The 23356-nt window shown below is 39.6% G+C and overlaps 1 protein-coding gene across 1 annotated transcript; it reads left to right on the top strand.

Moving 5' to 3' along the window:
• The first annotated feature begins 19979 nt into the window (after window positions 1-19979).
• Window positions 19980-23086, top strand: LOC146628586 (lysozyme C-like). The gene is made up of 4 exons (XM_085357931.1): window positions 19980-20149; window positions 20464-20622; window positions 22762-22840; window positions 22924-23086. Exons 1-4 carry the CDS (start codon window positions 20023-20025, stop codon window positions 22988-22990), a joined length of 432 nt encoding a protein of 143 aa, XP_085214057.1. The 5' UTR covers window positions 19980-20022; the 3' UTR covers window positions 22991-23086.
• Window positions 23087-23356: the final 270 nt, after the last annotated feature.

Below are 23356 nucleotides of genomic sequence, written 5' to 3'. Positions count from 1 at the left end.
GTCCATCAATCCTTTAAAGTGCTGGACACCGATGGTAAATTGCCATCAGACCCTAAATAAATGGTCCTCTGCTGTTATCCATATTGCTTCACTCATTCTTTGGTGAGTAGACGTGTTGGTTACACTAGCACGCAGTACAAAAAAGTCAGCATAATGAAAATAAACTCCACCTAAACTTGGTTCATATCTGACCCAGATGGACTGCAGGTTATAACTTCTTACCTGAAGTTCAGTTCACCTGACACTCTCGGACCAGCGGCCGCTTCGGGTCTCTCCTCTTGCCTCCCTTTTCCTTCATCCACCTGCTGGCCTCCACCACTTGCTAATGTTATTGAATCTGTGGAAGCTCCGCGATAGCCACCACACGAAGTAACGAATAACGCGTTCCTGGTTTTGGCATAATAACTAGTTACCGTGCTCGTTACCACAATAATAACGTAGTTACTGTAACGCGTTACTTAATAACGCGTTAGTCCCAACACTGCCTACGACATTCATATTAAACACATTCAGGTCCTACGTGTATATTCTGATGTTGACAGTTTTTGAAATGTTTACCAAAAAAATGACACAAGAACACAAGGCTACACACAATTTTCCTACAAATGCTTTCCATCAGTGTTTTGAAAGATGCTGTAATCACAAGAAAAGTTACTATATAATTGCTAACATTTCCAGACGTCTGCAGACAGCCTTTTATCTACTGTCTGTGCACTGCCTTCTCCCAGAGAGCGGCTATCAGAAACCAAAAGTGAACTCGTCACTGTTTGATCGCAGTGACACTGATCATATGATAATTATTTGTGTACTCAGCTGGTCATGTCATTACGCAGCAGCACTACACTCTCCTGTGTGTCTTCTTTATGTATTCAGTTTGTTTCTTGGTTTTGATGTTTTCTCATTATTTTCAGGCTTGTTTTAAAGGTTGCGGTGTTTGTTAGAAAAATTCCTCCAACATTCATCCGCCGTCTGCTGTCTTTAGGAGCTGCATTTCTTCTCGGAAAGCTTTAATCATGTTTCACTGAACCAAACGCAGGTTAACCGAGTTCCTTTAAGTCAACTTACATGACATTAATGCACATCTCTTATGCCACATTTTTTAAAGTGCTAAGTGTGATTTAGAAAGAGGAAAGAGGACCCAGCTTTAGGTGTAAATCAACTGTAGGTGGTGCAGGGGTGACAGAGGACACAGGAAACACCAGCTCAAAGAACTATATTTCCCAATGACAGATTGGGAAATGAGGAAGACTGCAGAGAGGATTCATCGATGTGGTGAAGGAGGGCATGCAGAGGGTCAGTGTGACGGAAGAGGATGCTAAGGACGGAGTGACATGGAGCAGCTGAAGGAAGAGGAGGATGGTTCTGAATCATCGTCACTGGCATTTTGCCCACCATTGTGTTGTCTTTTGGAGTGAAACCATATTCTGATAAGACACGAGGGTAGTTAGCGAGCTGCATCCATAAATCTGATGGATGCAAACATACAGATGTGTATGCTAATAACTGCTTAGTAACTGACTAATAAAATCCTGGAATTTTGCTCACTGAGATGGGAGGACAGATTATATCTGATTATTTTTATTCATATATATATTTTTACATTATTAAGCTGTGATTTGGTATTAAGTTCCTGGTGTTTTCTGTCACAATGCATCATGCACATTTTGCCGCTATGGAATACTTCACATTTTATGAATGCAAATATGATATTAAATTCATGCCAAAGCAGTCAGTCTGACTGGCTGAAGACAACAGCTTAAGCCCCCACTAACCTCCACTTCCTCCTCCTTCTGTATGTGTCCCAGGGTCAGGCTGTCTATTTCAGTATGAAAGTCCTGTTGGTGGCCTGCTGACCCTGGAGGTTCTGCTGCCTCAGAGATACCAACCCTGAAATTAACAACCTGCCCTCCCCTCATCTTCCTCCCTCCCCTCCTCCTCTCTCACCCCTCACACTTGTTTTTAATCACTCCTTCTTTCTGTTCTTGCTCATTGTTCTTCCTCCTCCACTTCCTTCTCCTTTTAATTCTCTTTATTATTATATTTCTTTTCCTCTGTCTTGTCCAAACCTTCTCACTCTCTCTTTTTTCGTCCTTCATCACTTTTTCTCATCGACCTCCTGGCTTTTGTTCTCCTTTGCCCCTGCAGATGATTCATCCTTAAGCACAAACACGATTGAGTGTCTTTAAACATGGAGCTGTTTGTTGTCTGCAACTGCAAATTTAGCTTGAGATAAAGTGAAGAGTTTCTGTTTTTAATGTGCAAGTCACCAGGATCACAGCCGTGCTTTTCTTGAACCTCTGTAGTGTTGATGGTAATATAAGGAGGGATTTTTTTCACTCTTGGCTCTCAGCACCAAGGCAAACCTAAGTGTTGGCAAGCATGTCAAACACTGATCATGATGTTCATGGCAGGACACCACAGGGGAAGCAACTGCCAGCCCAGGCCGAAGTTTGCCAAAGAGCAGCCTGACACTTCACGGATTAATGAAGTTAAGGCTGAATTATCTGGAACAAACAAGCAGCACTTCTACATACATACACATTCAGAGAGCTGGAGCCCAGAAGCTTTCACAAATACAGACATAAAATAAGATATGCTAAGATGTACTTTAGTCCCAAACATTTGGAAATTAATGTGTCAAATCAACCAAAATACAAAAATAGCCTAAATAAAGTCAAATTGCTCAAAAAAATAAATTTAAATATTTCTGTAAGGTAAAACTAACAAAAAATGAACAAAAAATACAATTAAATGTATTTTTTTAATTATTGAAAGTAAAATAAAAATGATAAAATAATAATAATAAAACTTAAACATCACTGCAGATATTGTGGTGTGAGTTTCATTATGGGGATGTGCTGAAACAAATGTTAGAGAAATTCTGCAGCTGCATGTCCAGTAAGTGAAGCAGAGGGTGGTCAACAGCCATTAATAATCTGTAGCCAGTCACTACAGCCAGATGGAGAAAGCCAAACGGGGTGTTTATCAATCGAACTGGATACAAGCAGCAACAGCATGCGCAGAGTTCCCCTTACGAATCCACATGGATGCATTCCAGATCAACTCAATATTCAAGCCACAGAAACATTGCTTCATATTAACATGTCTGGGATTACACCACCTTTCAGTCACAGTGCAATCCACCCAAAAAGTCCGAAGCCTAGTACAGTCGTGCTGCAGTCCAGTCTCCGTTAGAGACATCAAATTGCACTCACTCTGGGATTTAATAAGCTCACAGAGCTCGTATCTTATTGTCCAAACACCTCACATTCCCCATGATGAGAGTTTAGATTTCCTCCACTTAGCTCCACCTCTAAAACTCCACTGTCTCTGTCTCCACTGTAGTTCCACCAGGATTTCAGGCCTCACTCATATCAGGTATCAGGTGCTGGGAAGAGGCTGTGAATTTGCCTGATAGCTTGGTTGAAGAAGTTTTTGCAGAATCTCAGAGTGCAGTTGGCATTGTAATGCATCATGCACATTTATGCCGCTATGGCATACTTCACAGTATTCCATAGCGGCATTGCAAACAATCTGTGTGCAGGAAGGGTGTGGTACTGCATGGTGGCAGCATGTCTGTGCACAGGCAAAGAGAGACGTAGGTGCTCAGAAGGCTTCCACTTCCAGAGTTCCACTGGAGAAGGTGGTGAGGATTAGTGACAGAGGTCTAGCTTTCTTTAGTCTTTACAGGAAGTGGAGCCACAATTGTGACTCCTTCGCAACAGAGCTTGAGTTGGTGGACCAGGCGAGCTTGTTAGTGATGTGTACACCAAGGAATGCAGTGTTTCTGAATCTCTGCTGTTCACAGTATAACGAACACAAAAAAATGTTTACCTATAGATTTTGGTTTCAGGTTTCTCTCACGTGAACTTGAAGAAGTTTCAAAAGTCTGTCTCGGGCACAGCAGATCTCCTACACCTACATCACCCCATCCTTTCTGTCACACCAACCCTCTGCATATCCTCCTTCACTACATCCATGAATCTCCAGCCTGGCAGCTTCATCTACAACATCCTCTGTCTAAGATATCCACTCTCCCTCCTCTGCACATGTCCAAACCATCTTAGCCTCGCCAGTTTACATCACAAAAACAAAAAGCAGACCCATGCACATCACAAGGCATGGTGTTGTCTTGCCATTATGCATAAGCTGTCTTTTGCTTGAGTTCATTGATGTATTGGACACAGCAATATCAGCTGACAAATGTTATCAGTCCTGTTATAGAGACCCTACAAAGACCACCTTAAGAGGTCAGAAGAGTAGAGGTGCCCATTTATCAGCCTGGAGGCCCACGCTCATTCTCTTTTTGTCATGATGTCTTGGTTTTGTGTTGTTTTTTTGTTTAGTATACTATAATACCAAAAGTATTCACTCAACTATCCAAATCACTGAATTCAGCTCCATGGCCACAACTGTATAAAATCAATCAGACTGCTTCTACAAACGATGAATCAGACGGGAGACTGCGAGACAGACCTGCTCGTCCAACATCAGTGTCTGACCTCACAAACATGCTTCTGGAAAAATGGTCACATATTCCTATAAACACACTCCTTCCCAGAGGAATTGAAACTGTTACAGCGGCAAAGGGTGTGCTGACATCATAGTCAAGTCTGTGGGTTGAAAATGTTATGTCACTCGAATTCATTTGTGTGGAAATGCAGATGAACGTACTTTTGGAAATATTGTTTTATTGAGTCTTTTATTGTTACTGTAGTGATGACTTCCACGTTTAGTGAAAGTGGTTTTGCTTTATTGTGTTTTTATTTTGTTCTAGTCTCCACTGTGTTTCCCTGTCACTGCTTCCTTTTGTCTCGTTTCTGTGTTTCTGCCTCTGTTCCTCTGTCTCTGTGTCGTTACCAGTAAGAGTCGTCTTGTGTCTGATTGTTTCCATCTCTATCTCATCCCAAACCTGTTTCAAATCCACAGTTACTCCTCTAGTCCAACCACAGTTAGTCCTCTAGTCCAACCAACCCAACCAGATGGGGTAAGGAGAAGGAAGGCAGAAAAGAGGAGACCATTAGCAACAAGCAGAACAAAACAAACCACAGGAGCCAGTAACTAAAGCATTCTGGTATTTAGTAGTGACAAAATGTGGGGAGTGAAAAAGAAGGGAGTGAAGATTCAAAAGATCTTATCACTTCATCACTTCAGGGGACTTTACATGACTTACCTTAGCGACCAAACTGACACAAACCTGACTCTAACCTCTAAATTAATCCTAAACCCAGTCTAAATCCCCTAAAATCAAATGATTTGCACTGACAGGTTTTGCATTTTCTCTGCATTATGACAGTTTCAGGTGACAGCCACTGCCCCCAACACCTCTAATACCCACAGAGAAGCTGTGGGAGTTGAATTGCACTTCACTTTTTTCAGCTCAGCCTAGTGGACCAAAACTCATCATCCCTGACATCATTCCTGTCTGGCCTCGCTCGCTCTCTGTCTTTCCACCTCCATCCGTTCTACTCCAACCAATCAGTGACACAGAGACAGAGGTCACTGTCTCTGTGTGTGTGTGTGTGTGTGTGTGTGTGTGTGTGTGTGTGTGTGTGTGTGTGTGTGTGTGTGTGTGCCAAAAAGCCAGAGTCATTATTTAAACTGTTGGATCTGAACTGAAGTCTGAATTTCCTCACGCATCTGAAAATGAATCACATGTGTCCAGGTTAGAGTTCAGAGGTGTCCCCTCACACTTTCTGTGTCAGTCTTTAATAAATAATTGACTCATTTATCGATTCAGAAGATATTTCACTGTTATACATCCTGCTTGTTGCCGATGTCCTACCTCGCTGTGTTTCTACTTCTGCTTTCTCTTTAGTTAGACTCTCATTTTTTCACTTTCATTTTTTTTAACTATTTTTTCACCAAAACTCATTTAATCACAGAGGGTCTAATCTTTTGTGGATTCTCATAAATATATTTTATTAGTTTGTTATTTTTTATGCAAGGACCTTCATTGCTCTCTTGCTCAGGGTGACGCTTACCTTTCTGTAGAAAAGTCACAACGCATGACCTGAAGCTAAATGTGGACCTACAATCAAATCCAGCTTTAGCAGATTTACTGCTATATTGTGAGTTCATCATGCTTTTACTTTTCTTCAAGATCGAGTGTTAAAATAAGAATCCAAAGTTGTCTGATATTGATATTAAGCCACTGTACAGGCCCCATGTTAATACCAGCATCCATGTTTTAGACCTAATGTCTCCTCTACTGCCCAGTGGATTTATAGAAATCAGTTTAGACATTTACTGCATATCCTTGATTAAATTCATCATTCATTTTTGGGGTGGTCTGAAAAGTGAACCTGTAACTCCTTGAAATGGTCAGCAGCGGGTGCTCGTCTGATTACAAAACAACAATAAATAAACAAGTAATGATATTTATTATCTTTTGGTTTCGGTTGCACTAATCAACCATCAAAAGTTAGGAGTTTAGTTTAACCAGTAGGTACGTTTAGTTTTAAGCCTGTTTGATGTTAGTCAGAATGTCATGGTCCAACGTTTGGAGTTTGTTGTGGACTCATGATTCTTTCTGCTGCATTTAAGAATTGAAAGAAAGTGTTAGCTCAGTATTGTTTAGATTTTCCCTGGTGCATCTGAGGTTATTTCTAGTTTCTGTTTTTTTGTTATTCCTAGTCTCATGTCTGTGTCTTGCCATCATTGTTTCCTTTGTAGGCAGCCTTGTATCTGTGTGTTTTGTCGTTCTTTCTGTCTCGCCTGTCTGTTTTCTCTTTCATGTCTCCCATCGCAAACTGGTCCAGACCAAATCATTATGCGTTCCCAGGCCTTGAAGTCCTGCGATTGCTCCTGACAGCAAACCTGACATGAAATGAAATACAGATGCTAATCAAACTAGTTTTGTAGCATTAACATTAGCTCACCTCAAATTTCTCATATAATTATGGCCATGTCCATGTGTTCACACAGTCTGCTTGATAATCATGCAAGAGCAGGAAGATAAAGGAGAAAGAGGTCAAAACTACAAAAACCAAGTAGGTTTTGCTTTTGAAATTTAAGTGCATTGGTTTTTTGTAATTTTCTAACAAATCTTATTATGATCTTGCCTGCCCTTGTTGTGAGTCATCATGAAACCAGGTAAAAATGTACAGAGTAAATCATGCCTAAAAGTGACTCCCCAGGGAATATTAAATAAAGCTGAGGATAATTATTTGAAAGTAATACAGAATGCCCAGAACCCCCACTGCATTATAATCCAGTATATCTGTGACTGCCACCTGGTGCCTCATTCTTCTATTTTCTTTACATTTTCACTATAATTCGATACTTAAAATTTAAGAGCTGTTACTGCTTTGCTTCTCTTACTATAAAAAAAAGAGCAGCATGACTTTGATGTTAACTTGAATCCATGGTAACTGTATTTCATAAACCACCAATATTTGGCACCCCAGAGGTGTGCCAAATATTGGCACACCTCTGGGGTTTCCATCTATCCAGAATAGATGGAAACACAGGTGTTTCCATCTATTCTGGATAATTAAGTCTGCCCTCAGTTTAAAGCAGAGTGAGCATGTGCAGAGACGTCAGGAACTAAAAGAAAAGACCCACCCTATTTATGGCCAAAGTTAGGAGAAAAAAAAACAAGGAGCCAGTCTATGGACCCCTACACGCTTCTAATTGGTTACATTAGGCAATGCAACTGGAGACTTCTGACTACATTTGTGTGTGGGTGCCTTTAGAAATGTCGTAACACAGTACGGGCGATGCTTCAATCAGTTAGAAGCATTAAGGTGTGAGAATATTTTCAAATAGTTTGCGAGTCTGATTACTCTCAAGTCTTATGAAACCAAGACAAACGATCAGTTTAAAGAATAGCTCAGATGTTCAGCAGGGACTCCCACACACTAAATCTCTCTCTGGATGAGGATTAAATACAAACACATGGACAGGTTTTAGTCGTAGCCAGTATTTGTTTTAGAAACTTTCAGTGTTTGCTTCATCTGTGATTAACAGGACTGTTGGCTCAGTAACCAATCGCAGTCCAGCCTGAAGTGATTGCTGGAAATGTCCTAATTCAGGAAGATAATGGATGAAGGTAAATCAGCTCCATTATTCTCTGTAACGCAATATCTCAGCGTGATTTATCGCTGTCTTTAACCAAGCTCAGAAATTACCATAGGACATCTGTTTTTTTTTTACATTTCTTTTAGTTAATGTGCCCAAATCCACACAAAAAGTTAACTGGAGATCAAACTGTCTTTGAATGCCATCCACGTTTCCATTCAGGATGGGTTTCAAGAAGAATCGCACAACAAAAGGAGCCAGTTGAGGTGCTTTAGACATCTGACTAGTATACTTCCTGGGTGCCTCCAAGGTGAGGTGTTTTGACTTTGAATCTGGACCTTGATAAACAAAATGGATGGATTTTTACTTCCAAGCTAGAGTGCTAAGCAGTACATGGAAATAACCATTGTCTATGTTAATTAAATGGGACAGTCTTGTTAAAGTCATAAGAAAGGGGTAGGTAGTAACTGGACTGTTAAAACAAGCTGTTCTCAAGATTTTATCGGACACTTTTGGAAATTATAAAACAAGACCAGATGTTTTGCCACCACTGGTTGATCATTTTAATTAGATCAAAGTGGCAGACTGAACTGTCAACAGGCTTACACCCCCATTCATAGAGCAATCTGCTAGCAAGGCTAAAAATATACAGCTCATACACCTTTCAACAGCAACCTCATTACGTGTGACCTTAAGAGTTGATGAAGATTGTCTGGATGTGCTATTGAGTGAGTGAGTGCTCCAATTGATCCAGGGATATTGAGGACCTAATGACAGAGTGCTTTTCAATATATTTTACATTAAAAAAAGCTTCATCTCTTTGACCTTGTGAAACCGGATGGACGGCATCATATCATCATAATACTCTAATTGAACCACAAAAAGCAGAGTACAGAAAATTAGCAGCAAACTGATGACCCAGTTAAATAATAAGTACTTGAGTCTCTTTATTTTTATCCATCTATCCATCCATCCATTCCTTTTCCTTCCCTTATCAGTCCAAATTAAGTCTTATATATTAATTTTGGGATTACAGCCAAAAACTATAAAAAGAACTGGATTCATAACTTTAGTCAGGTCATCGGAGACTTGCTGGATCTTAAGAGAGATCATTATTGCAGTGAACAGCAATTCTAACTTTTTCCCCTTACCTTCTTCCACATTGGGGTATTTGGGATGATTACCTCTAAATTATGCATGCATACTGTGTTTTTAACTGACTATACTTGGTGTTGTGTGTACAGGCAAAAAATATGATGAGATTAATTAAATTAGAAAGAAATGTAATACATCAACAGCTTAACAGGAGAAGTGTTTTCTTCAGTGCAGTGCTGGGAAAAATTGTAGAACTTCACAGCTGTGTTAAGATCCCTCTAACATTGTTGTTTACACCTTTTTCAGCTGCTCCTGGGCTTCTCTCTAGCTCTCTCCCTCTCTTTCTCTCTTACTGATAGATCCATTCTCGTCTCTCTCCATGTGCAGATGAATTGATCCAACTGCTGTCACTTGGCCTGTTGATTAATTGCACTCTTTACCCGTGTTTCAGGTTTGAGATGAGACATTGAGAGAGGGGAGCAAGCGAGGGTGTTTTGATGAAGAACAGCCTGAAAACACTAAGTGCAGCGAGAGAATTGAGAAAGTTGGTGCGATAAATGGAGTTCAGGAACTCCATTATGACTGTGATTACAGCTCTGTATGATAAAATGCATCAGAATAGAGCTAGCAGAGAGACAGGCAGCTGCTGTTCTTTCAGTAACACAGGGTCATTAGACACTCGAGAGAAAGAGCAACGCCACTCATGAAAAATACACAATAAAGAGAAATTGATGCAAGTGCAATTGTGATGACGAATTAGACATATTAAAGGTTCTCGTGTTTAGGTGCAGTACTTGCTCATAGTTAGTGTTCCTGCTGGCCCAGATCCTAAAAGTGAGACTGTATGTATGAGCCTGTCATGACTCATATGTCACATGTGTTGTACTTCAACTTGGGCCTCAGTGGCATGGGCCTTCACAAGCCACTGGCAGGTTATCGACTGCCAGGAGAAAAATGTCTTTCCCAACCATTTGGCTAGTGCTGGAGGTTTGCTGTGTCACCAGGTTAAATCAATTGCAAAGGGGTGCCAAACCACAAAAATCTTTGCAATTGCTCTGATTGCTAGCCGATTGGCATGGTTGTCCATAGTTTATATGATGTCTGCAAATACTTGTTAACTATTAGCTGGGCAGCAGTAAACCTTGAAAAATTGTGACAATGGAAACTAAAACTAATCACCTTCAAAGTCAAAGTTTTCTTACTGCTGCACCCAACCCATTTTAAAAAACATAACTATTATTTTGAAGGCAAACATTCTCTATATCCAGTTATTGTTGAACTTCAGACTCTCTGGATTGTGTAACCATGAACCCAGCCTTTTGTTTTATGTAACCCATTATTTGTTGCACATTTGGATCTTCATATCTGAACCTGGAGAGTCACAGCATTTTCAGCTGAGCTTTTTCAACAATAAGAAGGAGATTCAGCAGCAACTGTGAAAATTTTAGACCAGCACAGACATCATCATGAGGAGTGTGTTTGTTTTCTTGCTTTTAATGACTGTGGCAAGCGTTAAATCTTCGAGCGCTGTGACTGGGCCCATAAGCTGAAGGCAAGCAGGATGGACGGCTATTGTGGTGTCAGCCTGGCTGACTGTGAGTACCAGCCTTTTAATTTAAGAACAAGCAAGATGACATGACGCTTAATGTCTAAGTCACCAGTGACCCATATGGTAGAGTCCTTTCTACCAGTGGAATGGTATGGCTAATGTATGGTTCATATCTACCCATTTATATGGGTATTTGGCACAAGTAATTGGAGATTATAAGGCCAACCATGTAAGAGAGCTGGTTTAAAAGCAAAAATCTTTTTTGTTTTTGAAACTATGCTTGTTTAGGCGGGTAAATGCAACCATAGGTCTATCCCGGAGTGGTTCTCTGGCACCAGTAAGATCACAGTTCATGTCATCTGTGGTGCTGGTTGTCATGAAGTCAGCTTGAAAGAAAATACAACAGCAACTATTTCTAAGTTTCTGATAAGACCCTAAAGAGAAATGTCTCACTTTTGCAATCCAAGTTTGCTTATTTAGATTAAATGCTTCATCAATCCTTACATGCTTCTCACAGCTTTCTCCTCTCTTAACCATTAACTTTGATGCCAGCTCTTTCCTTTTTTTTATTCTCAGTTGAATTTCTATTCTACTGCTTTTCACAGAGTTAACATCAGAGTTATAGATATATATCAGAGCTCAGGTAGAGGCAGGAGTCATACAGAGGAAGGTTGCTTCATTACACATTACTCCACTCTGTAAACTTGCAGTCTGTGTTACAGCTGACCTGTATGGCGTGCAGAATAATACACAGTAAAGGTCAAATCCAGAGCCATCCACATACTGAACTTTCATAGTAACTGTGTCACTGTCACGACCTGCGGGGTCGGCAAGGCACTGATCAGCAATCTCTCTCCCCCTCCCCTGTTTTGCCGGGGCGGAACTCATGGCGGGTTCACGCCCTCGGCCCACGCCCTCCCGGATCATGCACACCTGGGCCTCATCAGACCAGCTGGTATATCAGAAGGAGGAGATCAGCTGTTCAACGCTGGATTGTTGTGAAGACTCCTGTCAGTACACGTCGAGCCCTAGTTTCCCACACTTCCGCCTCAGAAAGTAACACTTGTCTCTCTGTTCTAGATTCCCCGGACTCGTCCCCGTGTTTCCCCGTGTGGAGCGTGTAAGAGGTGGCTGGTCACTAGCGGAGAGAGGTTGGCGTGAGCGTGTGTGTGATCCCTTTGTTTTCCCTGGAGCCCTGGAAACCGTCCTCGCACATCTTGTATATAGCACTGTCCTCGCACTGCCTGTAAATACACTTGGTGAAGATTTTTGTGAATAAACTGTCTCTGTTACAACACACTCCGGAGTCCTGCGAGTGGATCCTCAGAGCAACCCGTGACAGTCACATACATAAATGCACAAATTGCTCTTTTTTTCCTGTATGCTATACATTGCTATGAGTGTGTGTGTGAGAGAGAGAGACCGAGTACGTGAGTTGGGGTGGCTGGTTCTTGCTTTTGGCATCTGTGTGATCTGAGATGGTGACCCTGACCCTTTATTTTGGAACAATGAATAGTTTTTGATAGGGCTGGGTATCGTCACTGATTTCTAGAATCGATTCGATTCCGATTCACAAGGTCCTGAATCGATTTGATCCACGATTCGATTCAATTCGATTTGAATCTGGGAAATTTTGCCTCAGACAGTCAGAAATATTATAATTCAGATCAGTACATTTACATATTTTTGTATCTATAAAAAGGAAGCTGACACTTTCCAGACTTTATCAAAGGTGTGAGCATCACAGCAGATGTCTTTGTGTCAAAGTAGCTGAAGATAAAACACAGAAAAGCATGAAGGTGGTTTTCCTGGCCTGGGATTTTATAAAAATATTCTGCAGCACATCAAAAACGAAAGAAAACCATTAATCAACTTATGAACGTTAACTCTGAAGTTACAGAGGTTTTATTAGAGACACAGCTGAGCGTTTTGCATTTTGTATAATTTTAAAAAGTTTAAATTTGTTCAGAAGCCTATTGAACGGCAGAAATTAGGTTTTCTTTTTGGAAGTGAGTAAAAGGAAAAAAAAACATCGGCCGACAGCGCTGTAAACACCATAGGCTTGTGCGTAACAAGCAAGCGAATAATGCAGAAAACAGATTTCGGGGATAGACAGGAAACTGTTCTTGAAGTACACTGAGAAAGAGAGAGAGAGAGAGAGAGAGAGCTGTGCATGAAGTGTGATTTTATTGTGGTGGAAGCAAAACAGCAAAAGTCAGAGGGAGTCCATGACGATGTTTATGTGAAGCTTAGTTTGGATCTTCTTTTGCTGCTGGTTCGGTCAATATTGTTTGGAGAGAGATAAAACTAACAGCTTTATAATCAGCGCAAAAAGGGCGTAAACACAAAGCGTGGACCCGCCGAAACATCAGAATCAGCGAGCTGTCGGCTTTCAGCCCCGACCGTGTCCGTGCCGTCGGGTGAGAAAGCCACATCTCACCGATTCTGATCCGCGGTCCGTGCTTTGTGTTTACGTCTTTGTGCAGAAGCCGTGTACCTGCTCTCATTTACTGTTTAAAATGTTTGGTGGTTCTCAAAATTTTGAGACGTTTCACCTGAGATTCTGGAATTTTGGGCAAAATACATTTATATAAAAAAATCGATTCAGGATTTTAATGAATCAATATCACGTTATCCAAGCCAGAATCGATTTTAATCGATGAATCGATTATTAAAACCCACCCCTAGTTTTTGATGTATGTCAGCTAAGAATGTGTTTAAAACAAATGTTACATACTCTGATTGTCTATGCTTAGGGTTATTCACAGATGAAAAAAAAAGAAATCAGAGGGTTAAAATATGACAAGAAGGGACCCTAACCAAGTGTCAGTATTTGAAAAGTGGTTAGTTGAGGACAGTGTTGGGAAAGTTACTTTTAAAATATATTTCATTACAGAATACAGAATACATGCCCCAAAATGTATTTTGTAACGTATTCCGTTGTGTTACTCAATGAGAGTAACGTATTCTGAACTCTTTGGATTACTTAATATATTATCATGCTTTTTACAACTACATGATTGTACTATTGCTGTGTGATTTATTACTATTACTGAAGGTCTGCGGCTCCTAACCGTAGTAAAGGGACCTCTGACTAATACGTCAGTTTTACTTTGTTGTCTGGGTCAACTTTGCTAGCGAGACACAGAGAGAGGTGTTGAAAGGCTGCTCCAACGTAAATTATTGTTTTGGAGGAAAACACGAACACAGCGTACAGTCGAGTCTTAATAGCTTAATAGCTTACTTACAAGCTATTACTGGGCTCGTCAGGCACTCTTCTTGGCTGCAGTGGTTATTATTATATTTACATGCTTCCAGCTCCCATTTCTGCTCGATGACAGCTCGTACTTTTCCACTCTCCTTTTTCTCCCTCCTCACGCTCACAGACACATAACGGGTATGGCGGTCCGTTCTCCCTGCAGCACGGACTACACTGCCCATGAGGTTACATTCTTTAGGGCGATGCCTGTAACACTCTGCCTATTAGCTCAGCACAACAACAACAACAAAAAGGCGCTCTCTCACCCAGGAAGCACAGTCGCAGAGAGAGTGCGTCATCTTGTAACCATGGCAACTGTAACGCTGCCGCCTGGAACAACAGAACATAGCTATCAAACAGAACCCAAACAGGCCTGACCCGTGACAATATGAAACAGGAAAATACCGCCGTGTAATCCATTTATTCCAACAAAGTAACTGTATTCTAAATACCACCTTTTTAAACGGTAACTGTAACAGAATACAGTTACTCATATTTTGTATTTTAAATACGTAACGGCGGTACATGTATTCCGTTACTCCCCAACACTGGTTGAGGATGTGTGGGTTGACACTTAAAATTTAGCTTTCGGGGATCTGCACGTCCATCTCTTCTTTTCAGTCTGCAAGGATTAGCCTGACCAGTCAAACTATAACACAAAGGCAACAACTGTAACTCTGATGGATCCACTGACTTCAGCATCTTTCATATAATTAGCCGCTAGTGGTGAAATGACCACAGCATTCATTCAGCAAATGGATGCAACATCGACGGCAACGGTCAGTGATGAAACTCGATTTATTCAGTTAAACAAACTGAGGTTTTCATTGGACTGAATTTTTGGTCTGGACTTAGGGTTGCCTGGCACAATCGCTGACAGAGCCAGGATCTCAGATCCTATTTGTCTGAATATGATGTTTGAGCAACACATACAAACAGGACACTATCATCTACAGGCACGTGCTGGGGGGGGGCAGTAGGGGCTTGAGCACCAGCCCCAAGTTTCCTTTTCTGGGGTTTGATCAACATATTCCATAAAAAATGCTGGCACCATGATATGTATGGAATGCCAGGACTGCCATAATGAATTAATTAAATACACCATTAAATAATTAATTAAATGTGTCAATAATTTATTAAAATTGGAATTAATTAATTAAATAAATAGTTATGACACATGTAATTAATTAATTATTGACACATTTAATTAATTATTTATGTATTTCACATTTTAATTAATTATTGACACATTTAATTAATTAATTATTGACACATTAAATTAATTATTTATGTATTTCACATTTTAATTAATTATTGACACATTTAATTAATTAATTATTGACACATTTAATTAATTATTTATGTATTTCACATTTTAATTAATTATTGACACATTTAATTAATTATTTAATGATATATTTATTTATTTCATTTTGGCAGTCCTGGCGCCTGGCTCTCATCATGAAATAATTTTATCTGTCAGCCTCACCCATCAAACTCAGGGGGCGGGGTTAACGCTGCCCATGCAGCTTCTCTAACATTTGATTGGTTGCCGTGCAAAGTAAGTCAAAACAGGTCGATCCTAGATAATCGATTGCTTGTGTAGACTTGGGGCAGCCAGGTATCCCAGAATGCAGATCAAATCACAGGCAGCAATGGTGGTGGTGTAGTTTTAAAATACCCCGTTTTTCTGTCACCAGCTACACTTTTTACAGTGTTTTAGCTGCGAATGTCGCGCCTTATGTCTGGTCAGGTTGTCAACATAGAACATGTTTGCAAAAGTGCTCAGATGTTTTCAGAGATTTCACTAGCTCTGCTAACAATTAGCATGCAGAGTGCGCCGAGGGGGTTACGTTAACCGGTTTGTTTACATATTCCACTCTCCGTGTTCCACATGTTGCATTCGCAGATTCTCATTTTCACCGAACGATCGTCTCTTTCCGCCTGGTCTTGTGTCTCTGTGCTTCTGTAACATAAAGAACGAGCTGACATTTTTCTCATGAAACCAGCGATCAGCTCAACAGACCCTCAGTTTACCTGCATGCATCCTCCTCCTCATCTGTCAGCTGTTTAACACCTGCTGCTAATTCAAGAAACACGCCTACGTTACCTGATGATAGTCACAGTTTAACTGGGCAGCCGGTGCTCGATATAAAGCAATGTCAGCGCAATTTTCTGCACAAGATAAGTAAATATAGTGTTTTCCCCGAGCGCAGAGCTGCTGGAGCTTGTTTCCTTACAGAGCACTTTATAGGCGAACCAGCTTCATCAGCGGCTGATGTCCAATCACCGGCACACAGCTTTGAAACCTCAGCTGAGTTTTAGCTCTCAGTGGTTAAACGCTGGACTTCATTCACTCAGGTTCTGTCTGTCGGGTCACGTTTACTTCGCTGTTTTATTCACAACTGAGCAAATCGGTTTGGCTGAGGTTAAAGTTACGTTTCATAACTGCATAGTTTCACAGACGTTTAATGGTTCACTGGCACATGTGTGAGACTGAACTATTCGCTTTTCTTTATCTGGTGTGTTTTGGATTTAACTGTGAATTTTGAGATTAAACTGACTTTTAAAATGTTTTTATACAAAGAGGAAAGAGAAGGCGCATTTCCACCGAGAGGAGCAGAGTTTGCAAAAGCATGTTCATCATGAAGTCTGCAACCTGGACAGAAATATTATATCATCTGTTTTTTAATAGTTATTCAACTGTATTCTAAGCACCAGCTGTCTGTTAGAATGTGATTTTTTTTTTCTCTCTGTTGGCAGAGGTATAAAAAATGCGCAGGAAAATCTGACGTGCATGGCGAACTTCACCGACGATATTTAGGGAGGAATAAACACACATCAAACATAAATGAACCATTTTTTTGCTTTTTCGGTCATGTTATGTTTACCTGTCAAAGGCTTGTTACAAACTATGAAACACATCGTGCAGACTTCTGGATGTTAGAAGAAAAGTAATACTGCTCATGAATGAGACTAAAGGCAGGAAGGTGTCCTTTAAAACTAAACATGTTAGTAGGACCTCCCTATTTATATCATAGTTTATGATATAGCACATGTATTTCAGTAATAGCCTGCTGATTTCAGTGTAGTGGTGAACAGTCGCACAGCTCACGTAGGCGTTATCTGTGATACTCCTTAACTATAATTTATCCAAGTTAACTTCAGTTAACCATTCAGACAGTTCTTTTGCAATGAAAAACATAAACACCCATGCTGCCGGTAGGTTTTCTCAGTGCCAGCTGTTAACATTATAGCTGCTTATGCAGTAACCATGGTAACCACGGACTCTGAGCGGCTGGATCGACGGAGGTCAGACAACAATTTTACATGTATGATCTTAAAACAGGACACAGCCACTATACGTGCTGGCCTCATATCAAATGTGAAGGCAGACTGAGTCTATGTTTGACGTTTGTTCTTATCCAATCTTCCTTTTCAAACATTTAAACAGCAGCGAGTCTGCAGCTGAGGGAATACAAACTCAAATTGTCGGAACAGGTTTGCTCGTTTCTTGGATTCATTTGATGATTTATTAAATGTATAACTGTTATTCTAATCTGCTGCTGAGTCTCTTACACTTTTCTTTATGCTGTATATTTTCATGTCTCTGGAATAGTTGGCAGTTAGATAGTCAGCTGGGAAACTCTGTGTTAACTCATGGAGCTGAGGATATCGTGGATATGCTGACCTCGCTCCGTGGTGTACAGGGCCATTTACCCTCATGATTAATATTCACAATAAGAATATTAGCCGAACATCATGAAGTCTGTATGTGTTTCATAGTGTCGAACAACCTTTGTACAGTTAAAGCCAGCAGTTACTACATGACGGAAACACCAACGTTATCTCTTTTATGCGTTTATACACAGGTCACGCTGATTACTGAACAAAAACCCAAAGATCAGATGTTAAACAGATTTATTTGCTCTCTCCTCCTTAAACATGTTTTTAATGTTAGTTATAATTCAGAATTGGCGACTGAAACACGTAGGACACATAAGAACATCAGGAAATAAAACACCGATAAATATAACCTCAGTAAAAGAAGTCAGCGGGGGTTACTACAGCTGTGTACCGGGGCCTGCGCTTTGTCGGTGGGATTGCTTGCGAGGCGAGCGGGTCTATCCCACGCTTTGCCGTGAGACTGGGCAGACATCTCCGAAATCATCGAAGCACTTTTGCAAAGAGGCTGTATCTTGACAAACCGACCAGACACATGAAGATTAAACCACTACATTCTCGGCTAAAAAAATATTAAAACGGTATTTGGTGACACACAAACAGGGTTTTTCAAAGTTCAGTTCTGTTAGTTTCCACATGCCGGTTGTTGTGTGCTAGAAACAATGGCCACCAGGCCAAAGCAATGGTTTTGACTCGATCAGCGTTAACCCCGCCCCCTGAGTTTGATGGGTGAGGCTGACAGATAAAATTATTTCAAGATGAGAGCCAGGCGTCAGGACTGCCAAAATGAAATAAATAAATATATCATTAAATAATTAATTAAATGTGTCAATAATTAATTAAAATGTGAAATACATAAATAATTAATTAAATGTGTCAATAATTAATTAATTAAATGTGTCAATAATTAATTAATTAAATGTGTCAATAATTAATTAAAATGTGAAATACATAAATAATTAATTAAATGTGTCAATAATTAATTAATTAAATGTGTCATAACTATTTATTTAATTAATTAATTCCAATTTTAAGAAATTATTGCCACATTTAATTAATTCAATTTCAATTTCTTTATTTAGAATAGAATAGAATTCAACTTTATTGTCATTGGACATGCACAGGTACAGGGCAACGAAATGCAGTTTGCATCCATCCAGAAGTGCTTAGTGATATAGATATATTACAATATATATTAGCAATAATATAGATATGTAAGTATATTACAGAAATGGGTCTATTTCTGTCTATTTGTCTATTTATTTGTCACATGTAGTTATAGCTAGTACAACATACAGTGAAATGTTTTTTTCTGGCTAAAAAATACTCCCCCCGACTGTGAGAAACATACTAGAAAAACTTTTACCTAAACTAAGAGAAAAAAAAAAAAAACAGGAGTAAGAATCATATATAAAAATGTAAAAGTGTATAATATTCTGTATAATATATATAAAAAAGTGTAACAGGTGTAACAGCCATGTGTTTGTGCTTATAAGTATATCCATAATCGTGCAAAGTATTGCACTGTAATGATTTGAAAAACTATAAAAATATACATATTTACATAAGTACAAATGTATATAATATGATAAGATAAGATAAGGTTCAGGAAAGAAGAAAGTAAAGTGCGAATTATGTACTATGTGTGAGATTGTTCAGCCTATGTGCCCCTTCAAACATCTCTGCACGGCCCTGATCATCGACAAAATGTCCCCATCTTTCTCTGCAGCAGATGGAATCATTACAACTGTTTCTCCTTTTAAGGAAACACATTGAAATTAATAATGTTAAACTCAGTTAAAATCTCTACTTTCACTGTTTATTATTTCAAAGATTGAAGAGAGATTTTGATAATTTTCTGTTTTTGTGGTCATTTTAAGGAGCTGATAGATGAATTTAAAATCACTGGTTGAATGTTTAAGGCTACTTTAGGCTTATTGAATCAAACATGATGTTTGTTTGAGGAAAATGTGGTCTCATGTGTTGCAAAAACAAACGGAAAATCGTTCCACAACTCTGGAATCTATCTCAACTTGACCAATATGCTTTGTTTGTCCAGCTGTATTTTTTAAGAATAAATCCACCATTGCTTGCTTTTCCACTTTCACCTAACCGTTCCCTTGTGGGTATTTGGGTGCTCTTATCTAGTTAGACCTTTTTTTAAATACACTTTTCAGAGCTTTGGGATCCTTCTCAGCTGGATCGATATGCTTTGTTTGTCAAGCTGTATTTTTTAACCATATACCCACCATTGCTTGCTTTTCTACTTTGATGCAACCCTTCCCTTATGCTGTCCTTTGGGGACCTCTTATCTGAGCCTGGAAATCAACACCATTTGCAACTAAGCATTTTTGGCTATAAAAAGGGAAGCAGCAGCAGTTGTGGACACATTCGGACAAGGAAAAATACCATCATGAGGAGTCTGTTGGTTTTGCTCTTCTTGGCTGTGGCCAACGCCAAAATCTTCGAGCGCTGTGAATGGGCCCGCACGCTCAAGGCTAATGGCATGGACGGCTACCATGGAATCAGCCTTGCCAACTGTGAGTACCAGCATGTCAGCTTAGGAAAATGCAAGATCATTCTTAACTTGTACATTGTTACCAATGCCATGTTAAGGGTAACGTCATGGTTACCCATATGTGGAATTTTCACCTACTTGCTTTTTAATAATATTGGTGCGCAGAGAGTCCAACTTACCGATCTATCTTCCAATTTGTGTAACCTTAGTTTTTAAAATCTGTCAAGAATGTGATTCTGACCAAGCATTAATATATGAAAAACAGGTCAATTTTAGTTTACCTGACACTTAGCTTTCAAGTTGTCTATACCTCCAGCTCTTTTTTTCTGTCTGCAGGGGTTTGCCTCACCCGATGGGAGTCAAACTATAACACCATGGCCAAAAACACCAACAATGACGGATCCACCGACTTTGGCATCTTTCAGATTAACAGCTACTGGTGGTGCAATGACTACATCATCAACTCGCATAACGGATGCAACATGAACTGCAGTGGTCAGTCAATAGGTTTTTAGCTCAGGTCCTCTTGCTGTCTGAGTGATGGCAATCTTTAACCTTGTGAGGTGTTAGTCATCATAGGTCCTAACACTTACCTTATACTTTAAAGAAAAGCTAAATAAATTATTTTGGGGGGAATCAGAATAGTTTCTGATGGGTGTTTCCTGACTGCCAAGGATTAGGAGAACTTGGGAAATTTAATAAAACAAATATTACATTTTCTGCTTGTCTGCATGAGTTAAAGTTGAAAGGGTTTAGGGTTGGGGACCCCATCAATGATGACTTAGACCTAGGGCTGGTCATCACTGATTTCTATAACTGATTAAATTCCAATTCGCAAGGTCCTGATTCGATTCAATCCCCAATTCGATTCAGTTTTGACTCAGTCAGAAATATTATAATTATGATCATTTATCAGTACATATCCATATTGTATATCTATGTATAAAAACAAAGCTGACACTTGTTAGACTTCATTAGAGGTGTAAGCATCACACCAGATGATATCTGAGCATAAAACACAGAAAAACATGAAGAAGATTTTCCTGGCCTGGCTTCTTATAGCAGATAAACCTTAAAAATATTCTGCAACTGATCAAAAACTAAAGAAAACCATGAATAAACATATGAACATTACCTGATGATGCCGAAATGAAGCAGAACAAAGTTACAGAGGTTTTATTAGAGACACAGCTAAGCATTTTGCAATTTGACATAGTTTGTAAAAGTTTAAATTTATTCTATATTGAACATCATACCGGTTTGTAATAAGCGACTCATGCAGAAAGTAGAGCTTTTTGATGGTAAATGGTTTCTGAGTACACTGAGAGAGAGAGATTTTTATCATGGTGGAAGCAAAACAGCCAAAGTAAGAGGGGATTAATGACAATGTTTTTCAAACATGAAGCGTAGTTTTGATCTTCTTTTGCTGTTGGTTCAGTGAATTTTGGTCAGAGAGTGACGAAACCTGAAGCTGCAGAATCTGTGAGATGTCAGCTTTCAGCACCCAATGGGGTGTCTGCGTACGTGCCATCGGGTGAACGATCCACACTTTGTGCTTACATCTTTGTGCGCAATCATTTTACCTGTTCTCATTGCCTGTTTTAGCAGTTTGGCAGCTGTTGAAACAGTTTGCTGAGCTTCAACCTAAGATTCTGACATTTCTGGAAAAATACATTTATATTTAAAAATCGATTCAGGATTTAATGAATCAATATTGCATTATTCGAACTAAAATAAACCCACCCCTACATAGACCTCAGTTTATAAGTTGCGTATCTGGTAGTTTTGTGATGCTTTAAAGATCAGGAGGCAGTCAAGACCCAAACAGAACCAAAACTCCAATGGGATGCTCTGTGTATGCTGGCTACAGAAGTAGACACTTTTGTATACCCTCTATCCCTCCAAAAAAACGCTCTTACTTCTCAAATACTTACCTCTGTGCATGGGAAATTACTCTTAGTAAAAAGCAGCATGTTAAGTGCAACATTGGTACTGTCCATGATTGGTCCTTTCTGTCACTTGTATCTGCCTCTATCCTTATAGCAGCAGATACAGGTGGTTATAAACTGCTGCACAGGAGATAAAAAATGTTTACGTTAATACTCTATTGGTCTGCGAATACTGGTCTTAAGACCACTTTTGCTTTGTGTTAATTTTTATTTTAGATTTGAAGTTTACTACTGCTGTTGGAACAGCTGAGGGCTACAGGCTTTTGCCCTGATTTCTTCAACATTGCTTTTACAAGAACAATAACATCGCAATTAAATTAAAATGAGAAGAGTGTACACTTTTCAGAACAGTTTTGCATTCAAGCTAGTTCAACATTGGTTAATTCTTAAATTCTTGACACAGATTATTAGTTATTTAGGTTGAGAATGTAAATGAAACTGTACATGGACATTTCTAAGTTTGGGGTACCCTCCTTAATGGCAGACCAGTGCAGCATTCACAATACTGCAAGAAACTGCTTCAAACCACCTAAAATCCTGTCTCATTATGTCCTAAGTTGACTAAATTTTAATATTGTCATTTGACTCACTTTTTTCTCAGTTTCAGCAATGCCAGCTACAATTTTGATGTTTTACACTTTTGATTTTTACGTTGCTGTCCTTTTTTCCCCATTTTTGGTCACAGCGTTTTTGAGCGATAATGTCAATGCAGCAATCACCTGTGCCAAACGTGTCGTGCGGGATCCTCAAGGCATCAGTGCCTGGTAAGAACGAATCACATAACTGGCAAAAAGTTTCTGACTGACTGACCTCTTACTTGGTTAATCATACTTTTGTCTGGTTTCAGGTATGGCTGGCAACGTAACTGTGAGGGTCGTGACCTCAGCTCCTATGTGAGTGGATGTGGTGTTTAGTCAGCCCACGGCAACAGGAGGGTCTCGTTCACATAATAAGATGTCCCCGTCTTCTTCTGTTTCAGTAATTTTTCAAATTAATAAACTGAATTAAAATCACAGCTTTCATTCTTTTCATCTACCTTTTTTAGGATTTAACCCTGAAAGTTAACATCAGTCATGACCCCAACCCTAAAGCATTCAATTGAAATATATAATAATCACGGCGGGATATGCCAGTGTGTTTTGCTGAATGGACCGAAGAGCAGACACTGAGAGAGAAGTTGCAGGTGAAACAAAAAGCGAGCCTTTATTCGGCTGGTGGCAGTTGATTAAGCATGAAAACTATGACACACTATCAAAACACTATGACAGACTATGGTGGGG

Source organism: Diplotaxodon limnothrissa, linkage group LG7 (genome assembly GCF_057381915.1).
Source record: "Diplotaxodon limnothrissa isolate DT_005_m linkage group LG7, D_limnothrissa_male_GT1.1, whole genome shotgun sequence".
In the NCBI taxonomy this organism is placed as follows: Eukaryota; Metazoa; Chordata; class Actinopteri; order Cichliformes; family Cichlidae; genus Diplotaxodon; species Diplotaxodon limnothrissa.
This window is presented reverse-complemented; position numbering and strand designations above follow the sequence as displayed.

What these genes read in the sequence shown, in the direction of transcription:
- LOC146628586 (XM_085357931.1), top strand. Translation starts at nt 20,023, where the DNA reads ATGAGGAGTCTGTTGGTTTTGCTCTTCTTGGCTGTGGCCAACGCCAAA. An exon ending in ATGCAACATGAACTGCAGTG is followed by an intron (nt 20,623 to 22,761) that starts GTCAGTCAATAG and finishes TTTTGGTCACAG; the next exon opens with CGTTTTTGAGCGATAATGTC. An exon ending in CCTCAAGGCATCAGTGCCTG is followed by an intron (nt 22,841 to 22,923) that starts GTAAGAACGAAT and finishes GTCTGGTTTCAG; the next exon opens with GTATGGCTGGCAACGTAACT.